The 18,850-nt window shown below is 39.5% G+C and overlaps 1 protein-coding gene across 2 annotated transcripts; it reads right to left on the bottom strand.

Moving 5' to 3' along the window:
• Positions 1–8,339: 8,339 nt before the first annotated feature.
• Positions 8,340–18,850, bottom strand: MGARP (mitochondria localized glutamic acid rich protein). Of its 2 annotated transcripts, XM_084885390.1 has the most exons (5): positions 18,753–18,850; positions 13,853–13,956; positions 10,616–10,709; positions 9,046–9,332; positions 8,340–8,982 (listed from the first exon to the last, which is right to left on the bottom strand). In XM_084885390.1, exons 1-5 carry the CDS (start codon positions 18,832–18,834, stop codon positions 8,671–8,673), a joined length of 879 nt encoding a protein of 292 aa, XP_084741516.1. In that variant the 5' UTR covers positions 18,835–18,850; the 3' UTR covers positions 8,340–8,670. The 2 variants fall into 2 exon arrangements, with proteins under 2 accessions (XP_084741516.1, XP_084741515.1); XM_084885389.1 differs by having other exon boundaries at positions 8,340–9,332.

Here is an 18,850-nt window from a genome sequence, read left to right on the forward strand (position 1 = left end):
CATAGGCTATTTATTTATCTACCCACTTATACGAACTATCTTCTTTTTAAAATATTATTTATTGATTTCAGAAAGGAAGGAAGGAGAGAGAGAATTTCAGAAGGAAGAAGGAGAGAGAGAGAGAAAGAGAGAGAGAGAGAGAGAGAGAGAGAGAGAGAGAGAGATCTCAATGATGAGAGAGAATTTATTGGCTGCCTCCTGCATGACCCCTACTGGGGATAGAGTCTGCCACCCAGGAATGTGGCCTGACCAGGAGTTGAACTGGTGACCTTTTGGTTCCTGGGTTGATGCTTAACTGCTGAGCCACACCTGGCTGGGCTTAATCTCTATAGCTTTATAAGTCTTTATATCTAGTAGGATAAGTTCCCTACACACACACACACACACACACAATTTCCTTCATTTTTAAGCATATATTTTTAAGCCAGATATTTATTTTAGACTGCAAACTATGGGAACTTGACTAGACAAAACTCAACCACACAAAGATACTCCACATAGTCCAGATAATGGCCAACTCTGTATGCTGACAAGAATATGAGAATTCTGCTTCCAGTTAGTACTGAGTTATGAGGAGGAAACAGGAAATTGACTTTTTTAAAAAAAATATTGCTATAACCAAAATTGCCAATAGGTCCAACAGAATTAAGACAGAATCCTGCTTCATTACCATTGCTTTCATGGGTAAATCTTTCTGAGTTATCGTCAGACAAGAAATGTCTTTGCAAGAACTTATATAATCTCTCATATCAACTTTATTATATTGACTTGAGTTTTGAAAGAGTGTTGAGAAATAATATGAAGACAGTTCTGTTCAACTTTCAGCTTGGGAGAAAGCCAGTCACTGTTATGAAAAGTCATGTAAATGCTTGGGAAACCAGCTATCCGGGAACAGTGAAGCTACAATAATGGGAGGTGGCACGTCTAATTGCACTGGAATCTGCCTGCAGCGACACTTCTCATGGAAATTGATTAGTGTGGTGTTGCTAAAGTTTAAAAGGCTTCCCGGAGCATTGTTGAACCAAAACCCTGTGCTTGTCCTCCTAGGCTATGAACAAAGATATGAGAGGAAAGCATCCAAACAGAGACTCAAGCAAGATATCTGTAAATGTATGTTTACAGAAAGTATTCATAGGAGAGCTTTTTCTTGTAGCCTCGGCAACCTCAAAATGGAGCTGGAAGCTCATTCTATATTCATTGTAAGGCAATCAAGTGACAGATAAAAATTTCATTCAGAATAACAGGTGGGCTTTGTACAAAGAGAAGAAAACTATAGGCTGATTTTTAAAAAATATATTTTTTTTGGGGGGGGGCAATGGTATATGTACACAGATAAATTAATTTAAAAAATTTTATTGACCTCAGAGAGGGAGAGATAGAAACATCAATGATGAGAGCAAATCATTGATCAGCTGCCTCCTGCATGAACAACACTGGGGATCAAGCCCACAACCCGGGCATGTGCCCTGACCAGGAATCAAACCATGATCTCCTGGTTTATAAGTCGATGCTCAACCACTGAGCCATGCTGGCTGTGCTAGGCTGATTTCTTTATGGGGAAAATTTTTTTATATTTGGGAATTCTTTAGCTGAATTTCCATACAACCTGAGAAAATTCTGGATTTGCATTAGAAGTTATAATTATTTTAGTAAAGTTAACAATCTAAACTCTCCTCAAGATTTACCTCTTGGGATATATTTAGGTTGAATCCTATGGAATGTCTATCTCTGTAGGTCAAAAATGGCTGTATATCAGCAGTTTCATAGAGGTCAATTCTAGAACAGACCATAATTCCGTAAACCTTATAATATTATTCAGCAAGCATTTACTGAGGGCCCTAATACAGTTTTTCTTCTCAAGCAATTCCCACTCTATTCAGAAAGTGTAAAATACAAACAAATAAATGAAAAACAGAATGATAAGTGTAATAATAGAAAAAGGTACAGAATAACACAAAAAAAGGTGTGATAGATTTAACTTGGTCAGGTAAGGAAAGATATTGCAAAGCAGATGTTGTTTGAGCTGAGTAATCAGAAATTGAGCCAGCTGAGGGATTAGAAGTGTCTTTTCAGGTAGAGTGAACACATTTACGAGATCCTTGAGGCATAATGTGAACAGGATGACAAGTTCAAGTAATGATGCTGTTAAATCATTTAGACTGTCTGGTTCATGGGGAAGGGAGGGTGGCTGGAGGCTGCAGGAAAATAGGAATAAGGGCAGAATATAAACCAGTTTGGCTCAGTGGTAGAGCGTCAGCCTGCAGACTGAAAGGTCCCGGGTTCGATTCCGGTCAAGGGCATGTACCTTGGTTGTGGGCACATCCCCGGTAGGGGGTGTGCAAGAGGCAGCTGGTCGATGTTTCTCTCTCATTGACGTTTCTAGCTCTCTCTCTCCTTTCCTCTCTATAAAAAATCAATAAAAATATATTTAAAAAAAAAAAAAAGACGGGGGTGAGATTGGACATGTGTGTTTTGACTGTCATACTATAGAATAAGAATTTTGACTGTAAAGTAATAACTAATTTAAATGTCCTCATTTGGGTATTGGTGGATTAGTGAAAAGTTTTACACTAGGAGATAACAGGACCAACTTGCTAATATGGCTAATATGCTAAGTGTCCGACCATTCGACCCTTCAACTGGTAGCAATGATGTGCAGTGACCACCAGGGGGCAGACGCTCAACATACAGGCATGGAAATATGGAACAGACTGATGAATCTCAGAGGGAAGGGGAGAGGGCATGAAGAGATTAACTAAAGATCTTATATGCATACTAGAGGCCTGGTGCACAGATTCATGCATGGGTGGAGTCCCTCAGCCTGGCCTGTGCCCTCTCACAATCCAGGATGCCTTGGGGATGTCGGATGCCAGTTTCAGCCTGATCCCCGCAGGCCAGGGATCCCACCAGTGCATGAATCCGTGCACCAGGCCTCTAGTTTTAGAATAACTGATGAATAGTAGGAAAACTTGCTAAGCGGCTACAGGTGAGAGGAATTGAACCAAGGTAACAGGTGGAGACAGTTTGGAGATGGAGAGGACTGAAAGGAGGGGGAGATGTGATGGTAGTAAATTCAAAAGAGCTTGGTTCCAGAATGTTTTGCTACTATTTGAGGTCTTTTCAAAAGTGCACTATTTTCCTTACTGAAAGTTTTATATGACTAAAGTAACTTATTTGCGGCTTTATAAAACCTGTTGTTCTAAATATCTTAATAGAATAAAATCACTGCATGATAAATTCAATCAATTACTATCTAATCTAAAGATAAATTTAAAAAATCAGTCTAATTGATAATTCTGATTGAGACAAAATAGGTATAACCACAATCTACATAGAATTTTCCCCTCCAAAGAGGATTCTTTCCCTAGACTGAGTGAAAGCATTTCTGCTCTGTGAGGAGAGATTCCTATTCTTAAAGGGGGGAGGGGAGGGTGTTAATTATTGCCACAATCTCTCATCTTCATGTCATGTGATGAAAGAAAAAAAAATCAAATTTTCTCTTTATTCCCCTACCCCAGGAATCCATAAGAAATAATCTCAGAAAAATAAAAGTTAAGTTTTTATATTAGTTTAATCATTAATTTGGTCAATGATTACTTAAAAGTATATATCCATGTGAAAAATTCAAATACTAATATTTACCTTTCCAAATTCCTCCAACTTATTCGCTAAAAACTTAGCCAAAATGGTAAGTAAAATAAATATTTTTTCTGGAAATATATTTAGAGAATTATTTAACTAGGAAAAACATTATATAATATGCTTGATTATAATGGACAGTGTTGCTTCTGGTCATCAGATGCTATCTGACAGGACAAATACTTGGCATAGAAATTACTAACACATTCAGAAACTAATCTTTCCTGAATCCAGCCGCAACTCTCAAAAGCTGGCTTGAAATACCCTGACTGTTTTAAAAATGGACTGGGTAGTTATCTCAAATGTATTATTCATGACTGTGTCATACATTTCTTTCAAGAATTAAAGTAATAGAAATTTGTAGTAATATTTTTATTTGCTTTTACATTTAAAGTAATATTTAAATGCCAGTGTTTCATTAGAATGGGTGTTGCATTTTTCTAAAATTATTCTTCCTTACATCAGTCTTCATCAAAGTGTAGTAACATGGTTATTTGATTCTGCTGCCAGTTTTTAGCTTTTTCTATAGGTTTCACATTCTGGGCCCCACACTATCCCACTTTGACTTTAAAAATATATATTTTATTGATTTCAAAGAGGAAGGGGAGGGAGAGATAGAAACATCAACGATGAGAGAGAACTATTGATCTGCTGCTTCCTGCACAAACCTCACTGGGGGTGGAGCTTGAAACCCATGCATGTGCCCTACCCGGAATCGAACCCTGACCTCCTGGTTCAGAGGTCAATGCTCAACCACTGAGCCATGCTGGCCCGGCTTACTTTGAGTTTTTTTAACATGTTTTTGTGTGTGTGTGTGTGTGGGGGGGGGGGGTGTTTTTGTTGTTGTTGTTGTTGTTTTTGTTTTTGTTTTTTTTAATCTTCACCTGAGGATAGTTTTCCATTGATTTTTAGAGAGAGTGGAAGGGAGGGGCAGAGGAAGAGAGATCGATTGGTTGCCTCCCTCAGGCACCTCGATCAGGGCTGGGAATCGAGCTGCAACCAAGGTATGTGCCCTTGACCGGAATCAAACCTGAACCTTTCAGTCTGGGCTGATGGTCTGACCCAAACCAGCTAGGGTCATGTATTTTTTTATTTTATTAAAATCAGTCAATGGTCTGATAATAAAAGTGCTTTCTACGGACAACTGTTATTAAACTTGCATTACATTGCTTGTTAAAGTTGAAAAAGGTTCATAAAAATATAGGTTGCTTTTGGACTTGATAGCTGCTGCTTCAAGAGAATTCTCAAAGTCACTTGCACAGCATTAAATAAATATTGACTTTAAAAGGGGTTGTGGGGGGGACACAAAATCCTTCAGTATACAGTCGCATTTAGTTGTTCTAAGGAAGTTTTCAAAAAAGGCAACAATAGGCCTAAAAGTTGAGCCAGACAAATTTGGGATCTGATGGGCACAGTTAGTTCTTTCTTTTTTAAAAAAAAATATTTTTTATTGATTTCAGAGAGGAAGGGAGAGGGAGAAAGTGATAGAAACATCAATGATGAGAGAGAATCATTGATTGGCTGTCTCCTGCACACCCACACAGGGGATGGAGCCCGTACCCAGGCATATGCACTGACCAGGAATTGAACCGTGACCTCCAGATTCTTAGGTTGATGCTCAACCACTGAGCAACACCGGCCAGACCACAGCTAATTCTTTCTTCATCTTTGGTGAGGAATGTGAAATGCAATAATACAAAGCAAGTCTGTACCAAAATCCAAGTTTCATTTCCTAACTATTTTAACTGCATATCACTGCTTATACTACCTCATTTTCATGGCTCAATACACAGCTATCTTATTTGCTCACAATTACGTGGATCAGCAGTTTGTTCTGTGTCCAGCTGGATGGTTCCTGTCTGGACTCACTCAGACAATCGCAGTCCTCCGGCATCAACGCGGAGCTGGATGGATGGTCATGGATGGCCTCACTCCTATCTGGGTTAGTGTTAGTTGTAGGTGGGGCCTCTCTCCATATGGTCTCACTCTCATGGAGGCGAGCCCAGGTTTCTTCACACAGTGGTCTCAGGTTCCAAGAGTATGAGTGCTTTCACAGTCACTTTCACAGCATACCACCAAATCAGAGTACAAGGCAAGCCAAATTCAAGGTCATAGAAAAACAGTCTGCATTTCTCTTTTAAAAAATTATATATAATTTTTAAAAATTTATTTCAGATGGGAAGAGGAGGAGATAGAAACATTGATGACGAGAGAGAATCATTGATTGACTGCCTTCTGCACACTCTACCCTGGGGATCAAGCCTGCAATCAGAACATGTGCCCTGGCCCAGAATCAAACCGTGACTTTCTGGTTCATAGGTCAATGCTCAACCACTGAGCCACGCTGGCTGGGCCAGTCTGCATCTTTTGATAGGAAGATATATAAGTCACACTTCACAAGATTATGCATACAAGGGAAGAATTTGGTTGTTTTTTTATCCCAATTCACTACATTAACAGTGGCTCAAAATTCAAAACAACACAGCAATTTGATTACCTAGAATTTAAAAATCTCTTGCACTAAAAAAAAAAAAAAATACCATAATTAAGAAGGTGAATGACAAATTGGAAAAATATTTATAATTGATATCATAGACAAAACCTTACCAACTCTAGTTCATAAATAGTTTCTTAAAAAAACAGGAAAGTACTGACAACACCAAAAAATTCACTGGAGATATGAACAGATAAATTGCAGAAAAACATAAATGTACATGGATCTTAACCAAATGGAAAGATGTTCAACCTCATTCTTTTTTTTTTTTTTTTTTTAAAGATTTTATCATTTTCTAATGGATAAAGCCATGTTTTATTTTTTATTTTTTTATTTTTTTAAAATATATTTTATTGATTTTGTACAGAGAGGAAGGGAGAGAGATACAGAATTAGAAACATCGATGAGAGAGAGTCATCGATCAGCTGCCTCTTGCACACCCCCTACTGGGGAAGTGCCCGCAACCAAGGTACATGCCCTTGACCGGAATCGAACCCGAGACCCTTCAGTCCCCAAGCTGACGCTCTATCCCACATGTGTCAAACACAAGGCCCACGGGCCAAATCCAGCCCGCCAGGCCTTGCAATGTAGCCCGCACCGCACTGTCATCACTGCACTCCGCTGTCAGTTTATGACATTGTCAGTTTATGACTGTTCAGTAAACCATTCGGCCCGCGATTTAGGCTGGATTTTAGATTTTGGCCCCTTCTCTGATTGAGTTCGACACCCCTACTCTATCCATTGAGCCAAACCGGTTCCAGCTCAACCTCATTCTTAATAAAGGAAATGCAAATTAAAACTACACAAAGAGTTTTCACCTATCACATGAGCAAAAATCTAAATGCTTGACAATGCACTCTGACAGAAAACGGGCACTACATACATTGCTATTTCTCAATAGAACAGAATGATAGAAACAGCTTGGTTCTTGAAGAGTGAACCACAGAATAAGCCAACTCTGGGGCTGCCCGACCTCTGGATAGCTAGTTACATAGTAATAACTATCCTCCTGTTGTTGGTCCACTTTGAGTTGGCTTGTGTTATTTGCAAGAGATTTGCTGAAGGGGTGCTCTCAGGAGAATAAGAGGAGGACAACCAGATAGGACTGGAGAAAAGCTAAGCAAGGACCTAATGTTGGCTGGAAATCAACTTTAGCCTGAGGTCCGGGGGAGAGGGGGAGGAGTAGGGGCAGGGGCCTCTGGAGCATAAATTGGCCTCACCTGTTGTACGTACCACTATGGCAGTTAGTCGTTGTGAGCTGCCTCTGAGGAGAGGTGTGTGTAACAGCGGCTGAGAGTAAATGTACTGGCCCAGTTAAGGGGATCTGGGCAGAGCATCCAGAATCACCACAACTCACCACCTTACTCCAAGTATAGCCCAAATCTTACCAGACCCTGTGCGATCTAGCCCATCCCTGCAGAACCAGTCTCTTTCTCTCTGAAATCATCTCCAACTATTGTCCCTCTTTTTCACTCCACGTTAGCCACACTGGGCACTTGGCAATTCTCTCTGCTTCAAACCCTTTGCACTTCTCATCTGGAATGATTCTCCCCTGCCCCCCACTCATATCCTCATGATTGGTCCCTATGTATCCTTCAGGTTTTACCACAAGACACCTTCTTAGTAAAGCTGTCTCTGGCTACCCTATCTAAAGTGACAACTTCCACCCCTAACCAACATGTATCACCCTTTGCTTGCATTACTTTTCTTTTTTAAAAGACTTATCAGTATCTCATATACGTACTATGCAATTTTCTTATTTATTTTGTTTATTGTTTGATCACACTCTAGAATATAAACTGGGAAGGGTAGGACTTTTTATTGTTTTTTTTTTAAATTCTCACCACTTAAAACAGGTAGGTTGCAGGTGGTCAGTTAATATTTGTTCAGTGAATGAATGATTCCCGACATAAAGTGTAAGTCCCTAATATACATTGATTAAACTGAATTAAATTGAGATGGAAAATATGAGCACAGCCCCATTGTACTATAGATGGGAGAAAGGCCACATGTTACTATATGCAGAGTCCTCCTTAGATACATGATTTCTTGGATAATATTGCAATGTTCATGTGATGGTATATGTGTGTGTGTGTTAATATATACTATATTATTATACATATATTGGTGAATAAAAATAGAAGCACTAAATATTTTTAAATTTTATTTAAATGAGTTCAAATCAAAACCTGAGAATCTACATTTACATCCATTACAGTAAGGTAAGGGCACAGCAAAGTTAACATGGATGCAGGTTGTGTAGATAGCTCGATTCCTATGATATAAAACTTAAACCCAAAGATGAAACTCCTGAAGCTGTTTACTGCAGTGTCATATTCTGACCTCAGAGACTAGGAAACTTCAGACACGTGTAATCTCAAGTATCTCAACTCTGAAACCTATCAGCAGATACCAAACACCTTCAAGGCACATTAGAGTTTTTTAGAAAAGGAGCCTTTAAAAAAAAAAAACCCTAAAACTACAAAAGCACCTATCAGACTTGCTGTGGCGTGTATGCTGAGTGTGAATCTGGAAGATTAGCCTTGAGTCGTAGCCTCAGCACCAACACTGGCTTCTTCCTGTAAAACACCCTCGGCAAAGGGTTCTGACTCAACTGGAGAATTTTCTTCTTCCAGCTCAGCATATTCATCAGAGCTTTCGTTCTCCGCTGTACCGTTATCACTACTGATGGCAGCGGCTTCATCCGGAGCTGCACCGGTGACCTCCGAGGCTGTACCGTTATCACTACTGATGGCAACGGCTTCATCTGGAGCTGCACCGGTGACCTCCGAGGCTGTACCGTTATCACTACTGATGGCAGCGGCTTCATCTGGAGCTGCACCGGTGACCTCCGAGGCTGTACCTTTATCATTAGTGATGGCAACGGCTTCATCCGGAGCTGCACCGGGGACCTCCGAGGTGCTGACTTGGGTGCTTTCGCAGGCAGTGGCATTTGGAACCTCTGGCTCCGATTCAGCACCAACCACGGTGATCTCCACCTGAGCAGCCTCCGCAGCGCCAGGGCAGGCTGAAGCCTCCTCTGCTCTGCCTGCAGCTGCAGCATCCGAGCTTTCTTCAGCATTTACCACCTGAGCTTCCTCCGAAGATACTTCAGGAGCTGCTGAACTTGCTTCCTCCGAAGATACTTCAGGGGCTGCTGAACTTGCTTCCTCCACTCCCTCCAAGTTCTCTTTTTCACCTGTAAGATTTAGCCCATTAAGCACAGTATTAATCGAAAGAGCATGGAAGACAGAAGAACACTGTGCCATCACTTTAAAAAATGAGACATCTCTATGTAATGGTCTTCAACGTAGACTGTGAAGTGGGAAAACAGTTTGGTACTGTTTGTATTAGGACAGAAGGAGGGTAAGTTATATGCATAGATAGTTATATTTGCAAAGACTCTCTTCAGGATTCAGAGAAATTGATATTGTTGGCTGCCCCTGGAAGGGAAAATGGGGGATCTGCTTTTCTGTAAACCCTTTGAACATGTTGAACTTAAAAAAATAGTTTATATATGTTACTTACTCAAATACAAAGAACAGGAAAGTAAACAGCCCAGGCATCACTAGACAGCCTGGAAATGTAGCCAACTTATGAGGCATTGACTCTGAGGAATCACTAATTTTATTCTCAACCTCAGTTTTGTCATCTGTAAAATGTCATCTATCCACAGAACTTTTTTGAGGACTGACTAAAATGTTGTGTACAAGAAGGGTTTTAAAACCACTAGCATGTTATGGAAATGCATTTTATTATTATTACAATCTGCCTTCTTATGATTACATTAAATAATGTTCACTAATACATTCTGTTTCTTATTGTCATGACTAAAAAGTTAAAACTGGTCCATGAGCAGCTATTATCTGTCACCAAATAGAGATCATAGTCATTGATATTAATAGTATTATAGTTGAAATGAAAGAAAGTATGGTTCAAGCAAGCAGTTTAAGGCAAGAAACATTTACTTGGGTGAAAATGTAAAGTTTCTGTTCCTGTAGATGCCATTTTATTAATCAGACCAACTGAGGGACTCAACAGACATGACTGATTATACTAATGCCAAGTGTACTTTGGGCAAAGATACTGGATGGTCTCAATCAAAACTGAAACAAACATTAGTTTTATGATTTAAAAAAAATGAGGTTAATGAAAGGTCAGGCTGCTGAGAGGCAGATACTAAAATTATGCCTCCATGAATGGGGGCCTGAGTAGGAGAAAAGTAACATTACCACACAAAGAAGTCAAAACTACTGGTCAGCACTATAAATGCAAAACGTTTTCACTTATTCAATGCACTCATCCAAAACGTATAACAATATTTTCTAGGTTTTGGGTGGCTTTTCCTTTTTGACAAACTCCTACCCAGAGTCATTCTGAATTAAGTCAGGAAAGAAGCCAAAAGAAAACAGTGTTCATTGGGAGGCTAAGGTGATGAAAATCAGAGCCTTAAGGAAAACCATACTAATAAATTCACATTACCTTGAAGTGGCTGTAACTCTGCTTTACTTTCTTCTTTCACATCGTTTATATATCCAGTGTGCTTGACTTGCTTTGATGTTACTGACCTGTAAGTCTGAAAACAAAAGTGTACTTATTATTCACAAGCATTTTTTTCAACATGATTTATATTCATCATGCCAAATTCAAAGGTGTATGCAATTCAAAGAAGAAACGACAATGTATATCATCTACTCTTTTTGTTGTTGTTGTTAATCCACACTGGAGGATATTTTTTTTTTTTTTTTTTTTTAGAGAGAGAGTGGAAGGAAGGGAGGGAAAGAGATAGAGAAAGACTGAGCTACATTGGCCAGGGCCATATCATTTACTCTTGTATTTCCTATTTGAAAACCTTTGTCATTAAGTAGGAAAGAAGGAAAGGAACAATGCTATAACAAGGGTCAAGGATAACTGAAAACATGCCCAGTAGATAGAAAGATAAAGACAAATTAGGAACAATATGCCGAGTCAGCACCCTCAGTGCTTAGCACACCAATGCAGACCGAACCTGTGTAGAAGTTCACATCCCTGAACTGACCAGCAGTAACATCCTAAGGGACATTAGTCTTATTGTTCAAGGGGCTAGAACACGAGATAAAAAACTACTTAACGCATAATTGAATAATTCACACTCATGTGTGGTCCAGAGAACCTTGCTTTTCCAAAATCAACATAGTCAAGCACAGATTAGAAGGCCTGATAGAAGAGAGGGCCTCAAATTTATTACTTATTAAACATAAGCATTTAAAATATACCACAACTTGCCCTAGCTGGTTTGGCTCCGTGGAGAGAGTGCAGGCCTGCAGACTGAAAGGTCCCAGGTTTGATTCTGGTCAAGGGCAGATGTTCAGGGTTGCAAGTTCAATCCCCAATAGGGGGTATGCAGTAGGCACCCAATCAATGATTCTCTCTCATTATTGATGTTTCTCTCTTCCTCTCCCTTCCTTTTTCTCTAAAAATCAGTAAAAATATTTTTATCACAACTTTAATAAATCAGTATTGCATTATGTTTTTTAATATACCCAGACCTTCAAATAATTGAGATGACCTAGGCCTTTCACAGAATTTAAGAGGCCCTCATAGTAGATTTTACTTGGAAATGAAAAACTGCTCTTGGCTACCATGGATTCAATTCAGATAAATCTAATATAGAATTTAGATAGGACAAAGAAGGGGAAGAGAAGACTAGAATTCAGGTTTTTAAATACCTCATATTCTGTATCTCCTCCTGAAAGTAGCCCAAGATTCTTGAGAATTAACACTTCCAAGATTTAAGATTAAAACTATATAATCTTAGAGGTGGAAGGGGATTTAGAGATAATCACCCGTCCAATTTCATTCCCCTTGTGAGACAATAAGGCCAGAAAGGGCTCTCAGGAGCAGTCAGTTTGTAACTTCCAGTTTAAGATAGCTTTTGTAAAGAAAGATTTAGTATACAGGAGAGGTTCATGTCTAGCACTAGTAAACCTTATTAGGGATACAGTGATGCCCAGGTGAAATTAAGTCTTCCGGCTTCCCACGAAATCATATGGACTAGTCCAATATCTATTTTTCCAGTGCCCTATATCCAACTGTAGTAGCCCTGGGCAGTCAATTCAGCAGTAAGCAACAGAATGAGAGTAACAGTGAGGGAACCTGGCTGGGTATGAGTGAAAGCTGATAGATTAGTAGAGGACAATCACATAAATTACATGTTTGAAGTTTCTTGGCTTCCTGAGGCTCTCAAAATATTGAAGATTAGAATATGTATTTAGATTTGGCCATCTATATATATAGTTCTACAAACTGCTCCTAGTTATGACTAAAAATCCATTTATGCATATTTCTGTAGTATCAAGCCAAAATGCCGTGATTGTGTATTCCTATGGTTTCCAAATGATTTATTCTACTTTTATTCACAATGAAGAGTATATTTCAATTTAGAAAATTTATGACAAAATGGGGAATGATTCAATAGGCTTATCTTATTTGACTCACAAATGTTTCATTGTTTTAGCTCCAAAATCATATTATCAAAAGCTTTGTTTGCTGAGACCGGTTTGGCTCAATGGATAGAGCGTCAGCTTGGGGACTGAAGGGTCCCGGGTTCGATTCTGGTCAAGGGCATGTACCTTGGTTGCGGGCATATCCCCAGTAGGGGGTGTGCAAGAGGCAGCTGTTCGATGACTCTCTCTCATCGATGTTTCTAACTCTCTATCTCTCTCCCTTCCTCTCTGTACAAAATCAATAAAATATATTAAAAAAAAAAAAAAAAGTTCACTCACTTAAAAAAAAAAAAAAAAAGCTTTGTTTTACAGTGATTATCTAAGGGGGAGTGGATATGGGGACCAGCGAGGATAGCATTATTTTAATTTTATATATGTCTATTTTGAATTTTTAAAATTTATGGATAAATATTATTTTTTTAAAAATAATAAGAGTATATATAAAGATATAAAGCTAATAAAAACTATGGAGATAGTTAAAAGATTGGGGGAGGGAGGAATAAATAAGTAGAGCATGAGGGATTTTTAGGGTAGTGAAAACACTCTATAATACTGTAACGGTGGATGCATGTCATTATACATTTGTCAAAATACTTATAACGAACAAAGAGTGAAGTCTAATGTAAACTATGGACTTTAGTTAGTAATAACATATCAATATTGATTCATCAGTTGTAACAAACATGCCACACTAAAGCACGATTATTGATAGGAAAAAGCTGAAACAGGGGTGAGAGGAAATACATGGGAACTGTCTGCATTTTCTGTTCATTTTTCTATGAACCTACAACTGCTCTAAGAAATAATGTCTATTAACTTTTAAAAATTTTAATTTTGAAAACAGTTCCCATTAAATATTAATAATAGTATCTACCTTATAGAATTGTTGTAATTATTAAGTGAGCCCTAGACTGTCCAGCTATTACTATTAGTATTTATAGTAATACTAGAGGCCTGATGCATGAAATTCATGTAAGGGGCTTGGCCCTCAAAGCTCCAGCTTAGTCCAGAAGGTCGTTCAGCTGATCTAATTAGCATATCACGCTTTTATTATTATAGATTGTTTTTACTGAAAGTCATCCATTCTTAGAGGTTTTAAGAAATATTGAATTTATACTTTAAAAATCATCATAATCTAGTTATTTAATCTCATGTCCTGGACTTAACATTGCTTCGAGTTTTACCACAGGTTGTAAAATATGAGAATTCCTGCACACTGTGGTTGAACACTTACATAGTATCCACCAGCACTGACCGTGACACCTACAACCAGATAGTAGATCATATTTGACCCAGATGATCCAGGGAACTTGTTAGATGACATCCAGCGAACAGATGCTAGAAAAACAAGTTTAAACACGGTTAGCTCCACTGCTTAAGCAAAAGTACTTTAAATAATTCTTTCTTAAAAACATTTCTGCTCAGTGAACCTAGAATCTATTAACATCAAGTGACTTTAGCTTAAGGGAATATGGCATAGGAATAATTCCACTTGGCATTTTCGCAATATAATTTGACAAGTACTTATGAAATCTGTCATTTTGATGCTAAGCACCAAGCTTTTCTTGGAAGGAGTGCAGGCATGGGTAAGGAGAAATGACAAAAGCACTAAACAATTTCAACTGTCAAACAAGATGCATACAAGCAAAAGAAATCCATTATTGTATGTACTCCATTTTTTAGTCGAAAAGATGATTCTTCCAAAAAATTAATTAAATATATTTATACCTGAAATTTATGTTAAATAAAACATTTATGTTGAAATCTAACACACTTCTATAAATCTGTAACACAAATGCACATATATATTTAAATATATTTTATTGATTTTTTACAAAGAGGAAGGGAGAGGGATAGAGAGTTAGAAACATCGATGAGAGAGAATCATCGATCAGCTGCCTCTTGCACACCCCCTAATGGGGATGTGCCTGCAACCAAGATACATGCCCTTGACCGGAATTGAACCCAGGACCTTTCAGTCCAAAGGCCAACGCTCTATCCATTGAGCCAAACCGGTTTCTGCTATATATTTCTAATATAAAGCCTTTAGAGACGGGCAGTGAGAAGCTTTTCTAAGACAAATGTTGCTAAAAGATCATATCTGAAATAGAAGTACAATTCTGTACAAACTAATAGAAACTACGAAAGTGTTACGTTCTCATAATTAAATACGTTTACTCAGCAGTGCCAGAGCTTGCATATACACCACATTCCCTGGAATTGGATTTTTATAATAGAATTAAGCCTAGAAACAGCTTAAAGTTCACAGATAAAAACAAAGAGACATTTATTCATCCATCAACAAACAGTTGAGCACCTGTTCCCTGTTTGCCATTCTTAGAAGCATTAGGATATAATTGTAAACAAGGCATACGAGGTTCCTGGCCTCAGGTAGCTCGCAGTTTAGAAAGAAGAAACAGATATTCAGACAAATAACTACAGACAATCATTTCAGTGCAGTATGACAAAGGCTGTCATAGACAAGTAGAAGCTTCAACAACAGCTTGAAAACACAGTGAGGAAACTCAGCTAGTTGGCTCAAAGCAGCTGCCACTATTTAAAGACATGATCTGAGTTTTGAAGGAAAGTAGGAGTTTGTCAGATAAATAAATGAAAAGAAAATTGCACTAGGGGCAGAAGATACAACATGAGGCATGAGTTGAATGACTTGGGAAGAATAGAGGAATTTGATTTGGTGGGGGACTAGTAAGAAGTTATGTTTTGCAGAGGGCACATCTTTTAAAAATTTGCACTGATTATGAATCTTTGTAGTAGTCAAATTGGAAAAAAATCCACATATATGTTCTTAATTTGAATATAAATGATCATCTCTTAGAAAAAAAATATTTTCCCTACAAATGTGCCCCAACAGGCTGTGATAAGAGGTTATGGCATTGACTTGTAGTAGGCCTTTTTTTTTTTTTTTCTTTTAAATATATTTTATTGATTTTTTACAGAGAGGGATAGAGAGTTAGAAACATCGATGAGAGAGAATCATTCATCAGCTGCCTCTTGCACACCCCCTACTGGGATGTGCCCACAACCAAGGTACATGCCCTTGACTGGAATCGAACCTGGGACCTTTTAGTCCGCAGGCTGACGCTCTATCCACAGAGCCAAACTGGTTTCAGCTGTAGTAGGGCTTTTGTTGGTTTAAAAATACATTTGCTATTACAGAGAAAATATGTCAGTTTTATAGTTGTCAACCAGACATAACTATCAAAAAGGTTTTTTTAAATAGGAAGAAATAAATAAAATTATAAGAGATTTAGGTAAAGACTTAAATACAATTATGGCAAAGCTATTTAAAAGAGCAATGAAATGGGAAACGGTATGCCTAGTTCCTATTCATTCCCTCATTCCTGGGATTTAGGCCTGGGTAAGTCAAGGTCCTATTTGTTCCTCATTCCAAGCACATGGATAAAGATAAGAAATCAGTACTGATAACAGTCTCCCACATCTTGGGGAAACGTGTTCCCAGGGCGTGGCTCTGCCTATGCCTTGAGTTCAGCTGATGATAATTAAAGGTCATCCCTGTGCATTCCCAAGGGGCCCTCAACACAGGATTATCCAAGATTTGTGGAAACAATATGCCTATAGAAAAACATGCATGAGGAAAAAAAAGGCCTGGAAGATTAAATATACTAAAATGTAAATAATGGTATTCACTGAATAGTTGGATTACAGGTGACTATTATTTTGCCTTTCTGTGTTTTTTTAAAATAATATATTGCAAACCTAAGTTATTAATTCATTAAAAAGGTACATTTTAAAAGGAAAACTAGAGAACAAAATTTGAGGAGGCAGTTACAATTTCCTCCTTCAATAAAACTGAAACAACTTTTTCTTTTGTCCAAGTGGAAAGAATCAATAAAAGGTTAGTTGATGTCCATGACTGAAGCCAAATATCCAGTCAATAATAGTTCTTCAAAACCACACACACAAAAAAAAATCAGTGCTACAAAAAATTAGGTGAAAGTTAGAGGAAGACCAATAGTGCTACAACCTGTATTGCTAACTACCCATTTAGAAATTTTAAACCACTTTTTTTTTTTTTTGCCTCAATGGGAGAGAAAATTATTTGAACTGTAGGAAGCTAAAAAAAAAAAAAAAAAAAAAAAAAAAAAAATGTGTAATGACCATGGGGGATGCAGACAATAACCAGAGCGCAAAAGACCAGGTCAACGGTCTCATCTTTCTCCCTTCCCCTTCTGCCCCCATCAAAACAGCCCTTTGACTTCAGAAATTTAAGATGAATGGCTTCTCCCACTTCATCAGTGGAAAAAAAAATTTTTGCTTTATTTCACTCGGTATTAAAGATCAAGAAAAATGAAGACACTTTATTTCTGCTGCTTGTAAGGCAACATCTTCCCACCAGCATTTTAAGAGAAAAATAAAGCTAGTTGGACAGACCTTCCTTCCCTCCCACCGTCATCACCAGCACAGGCCTAGTCGAAGTGAAAAAAAATATTGGCCCATGGAATTTTCTCAAGTCTTTCTCTATCTCACTTCAAATGCACAAACTGGGCAAAAGCTACCGGGCAAGCGTTAGGAAGTGAGGCGCCGTGAAGAAATAACTGAGAAAACTGCCGAAACCGGTTTGGCTCAATGGATAGAGCGTCGGCTTGGGGACTGAAAGGACCCGGGTTCGATTCGGGTCAAGGGCATGTACCTTGGTTGCGGGCATATCCCCGGTGGGGGGTGTGCAAGAGGAAGCTGATCGATGACTCTCATCGATGTTTCTAACTCTCTATCTCTCTCCCTTCCTCTCTGTACAAAATCAATAAAATATATTTAAAAAAATAAATAAATAAAAGTAGTAAGGTTTTTTTTTTAAAAAAAAAAAAAAAAAAAGAAAGAAAGAAAGAACTGAGAAAACTGAGAACTTTCTACCAAGTGGTCTAGGAGCAGCCTCCCCTACCCTCCACCCCCACCCTCCACACACACCATCAGGACAGGGAAAAGGAGGGGAAACAGATGAGGAGTCAGAAACAGCTGGCTGAGGCAGGACCGCACTGGAGCACGAACCTGGAGGCCTGACCAATACTGACCACCACGCTCACACTTAAGCATCTATAATGTCCCAGGCACTGTGCTAGGCCCATTCGCACTTCTATCGCTCACAGTGCAACTTTCTCTGTAGGAAATGTCTGAAGATGCTCTTTCCCCCCATGAGTTCGCACATCCAAAGGTGATACATGCAAGGACGAAGAAGGCAAATAGCTGGACAGCTCCAGCCAGGTCTATGAAAAATGCTCCGAAGGCCACATCCTTGCGGGAGGGGGTGGGGAACGCCAGGGCTCGGGCTCAGGGGTCGAGGCTGCCTGCCGTGCCCGGCCAAGTCCTGAGTTTATTTACTCAAGAGCCTTCACCAGCTCCCATCAGGCTAGCCCTCGGGCCGCACCTGCCTGGCTCACTGGTCTGTGCCTATATCCCCACAACCCCGGCCTCTGCTTCTCCGTGGACTAGGAGGACGCATGGGTCCCTGTAAGTCACAAAAATGGTAAGCCAAGCGAGGGCTAACCGGGCTCTTTTCCACACATTAGCCCATTAACACTCAGCTATGATAGCCCCCATGTACAAATGAGGAAACTGAGGTTAAAGCCCTTGCCCAACATCAAGATTTGAGCCCAGCCGAAACCGGTTTGGCTCAGTGGATAGAGCGTAGGCCTGCGGACTGGAAGGTCTGGGGTTCGATTCCGACCAAGGGCATGTACCTTAGTTGCGGGCACATCCCCAGTGAGGGGTATGCAGGAGGCAGCTGGTCGATGATTCTCTCATCGATGTTTCTAACTCTCTATCCCTCTCCCTTCCTCTCTGTAAAAAAAATCAATAAAATATAGTAAATTAAAAAAAAAAAAGATTTTTGTATTAAAAAAAAAAAAAAAAAGATTTGAGCCCAGAAAGTCTGCTGTAAAGGTCCCCTACTTTCAAAATCTCCAAGAACTTCGGGGCATTTAACCCTGCGACCCTTCCCCATTCCTCTCCCTCTACCTCCTCTCCCCTCCATCCACAACTCAGGCTAATCGCGGCTCCGGGTTGGGCTGGCCCTCCCGGGGCAGACAGGGGCAGAGGGGCGCCCGCGACCCCCGCACGGAGCCCGGTGCCCTCCGGGGCCGGCGCCCGGCACTCACCGTCCTTGCGGAGCGGCGCGGGGCCGGGGGGCGCCCGCAGCGGCAGCGCCAGCGTCTTGCAGACCGCCCTGCGGAGGTACATCGCGCCCGACCGACCG

This window comes from Pipistrellus hanaki, assembly GCF_964339955.1.
Source record: "Pipistrellus hanaki genome assembly, chromosome: 5".
Lineage (NCBI taxonomy): Eukaryota > Metazoa > Chordata > Mammalia > Chiroptera > Vespertilionidae > Pipistrellus > Pipistrellus hanaki.

Excerpts from the sequence above, each read along its gene's own strand:
- MGARP (XM_084885389.1), bottom strand. The coding sequence starts at position 18,834 with ATGTACCTCCGCAGGGCGGTCTGCAAGACGCTGGCGCTGCCGCTGCGG. Across the intron at positions 10,710-13,852 it reads TCAGTGCTGGTGGATACTAT|ACTTACAGGTCAGTAACATC; the intron begins GTAAGTGTTCAA and ends TTTTGTTTTCAG. Across the intron at positions 9,333-10,615 it reads AGAGTTACAGCCACTTCAAG|GTGAAAAAGAGAACTTGGAG; the intron begins GTAATGTGAATT and ends TAAATCTTACAG.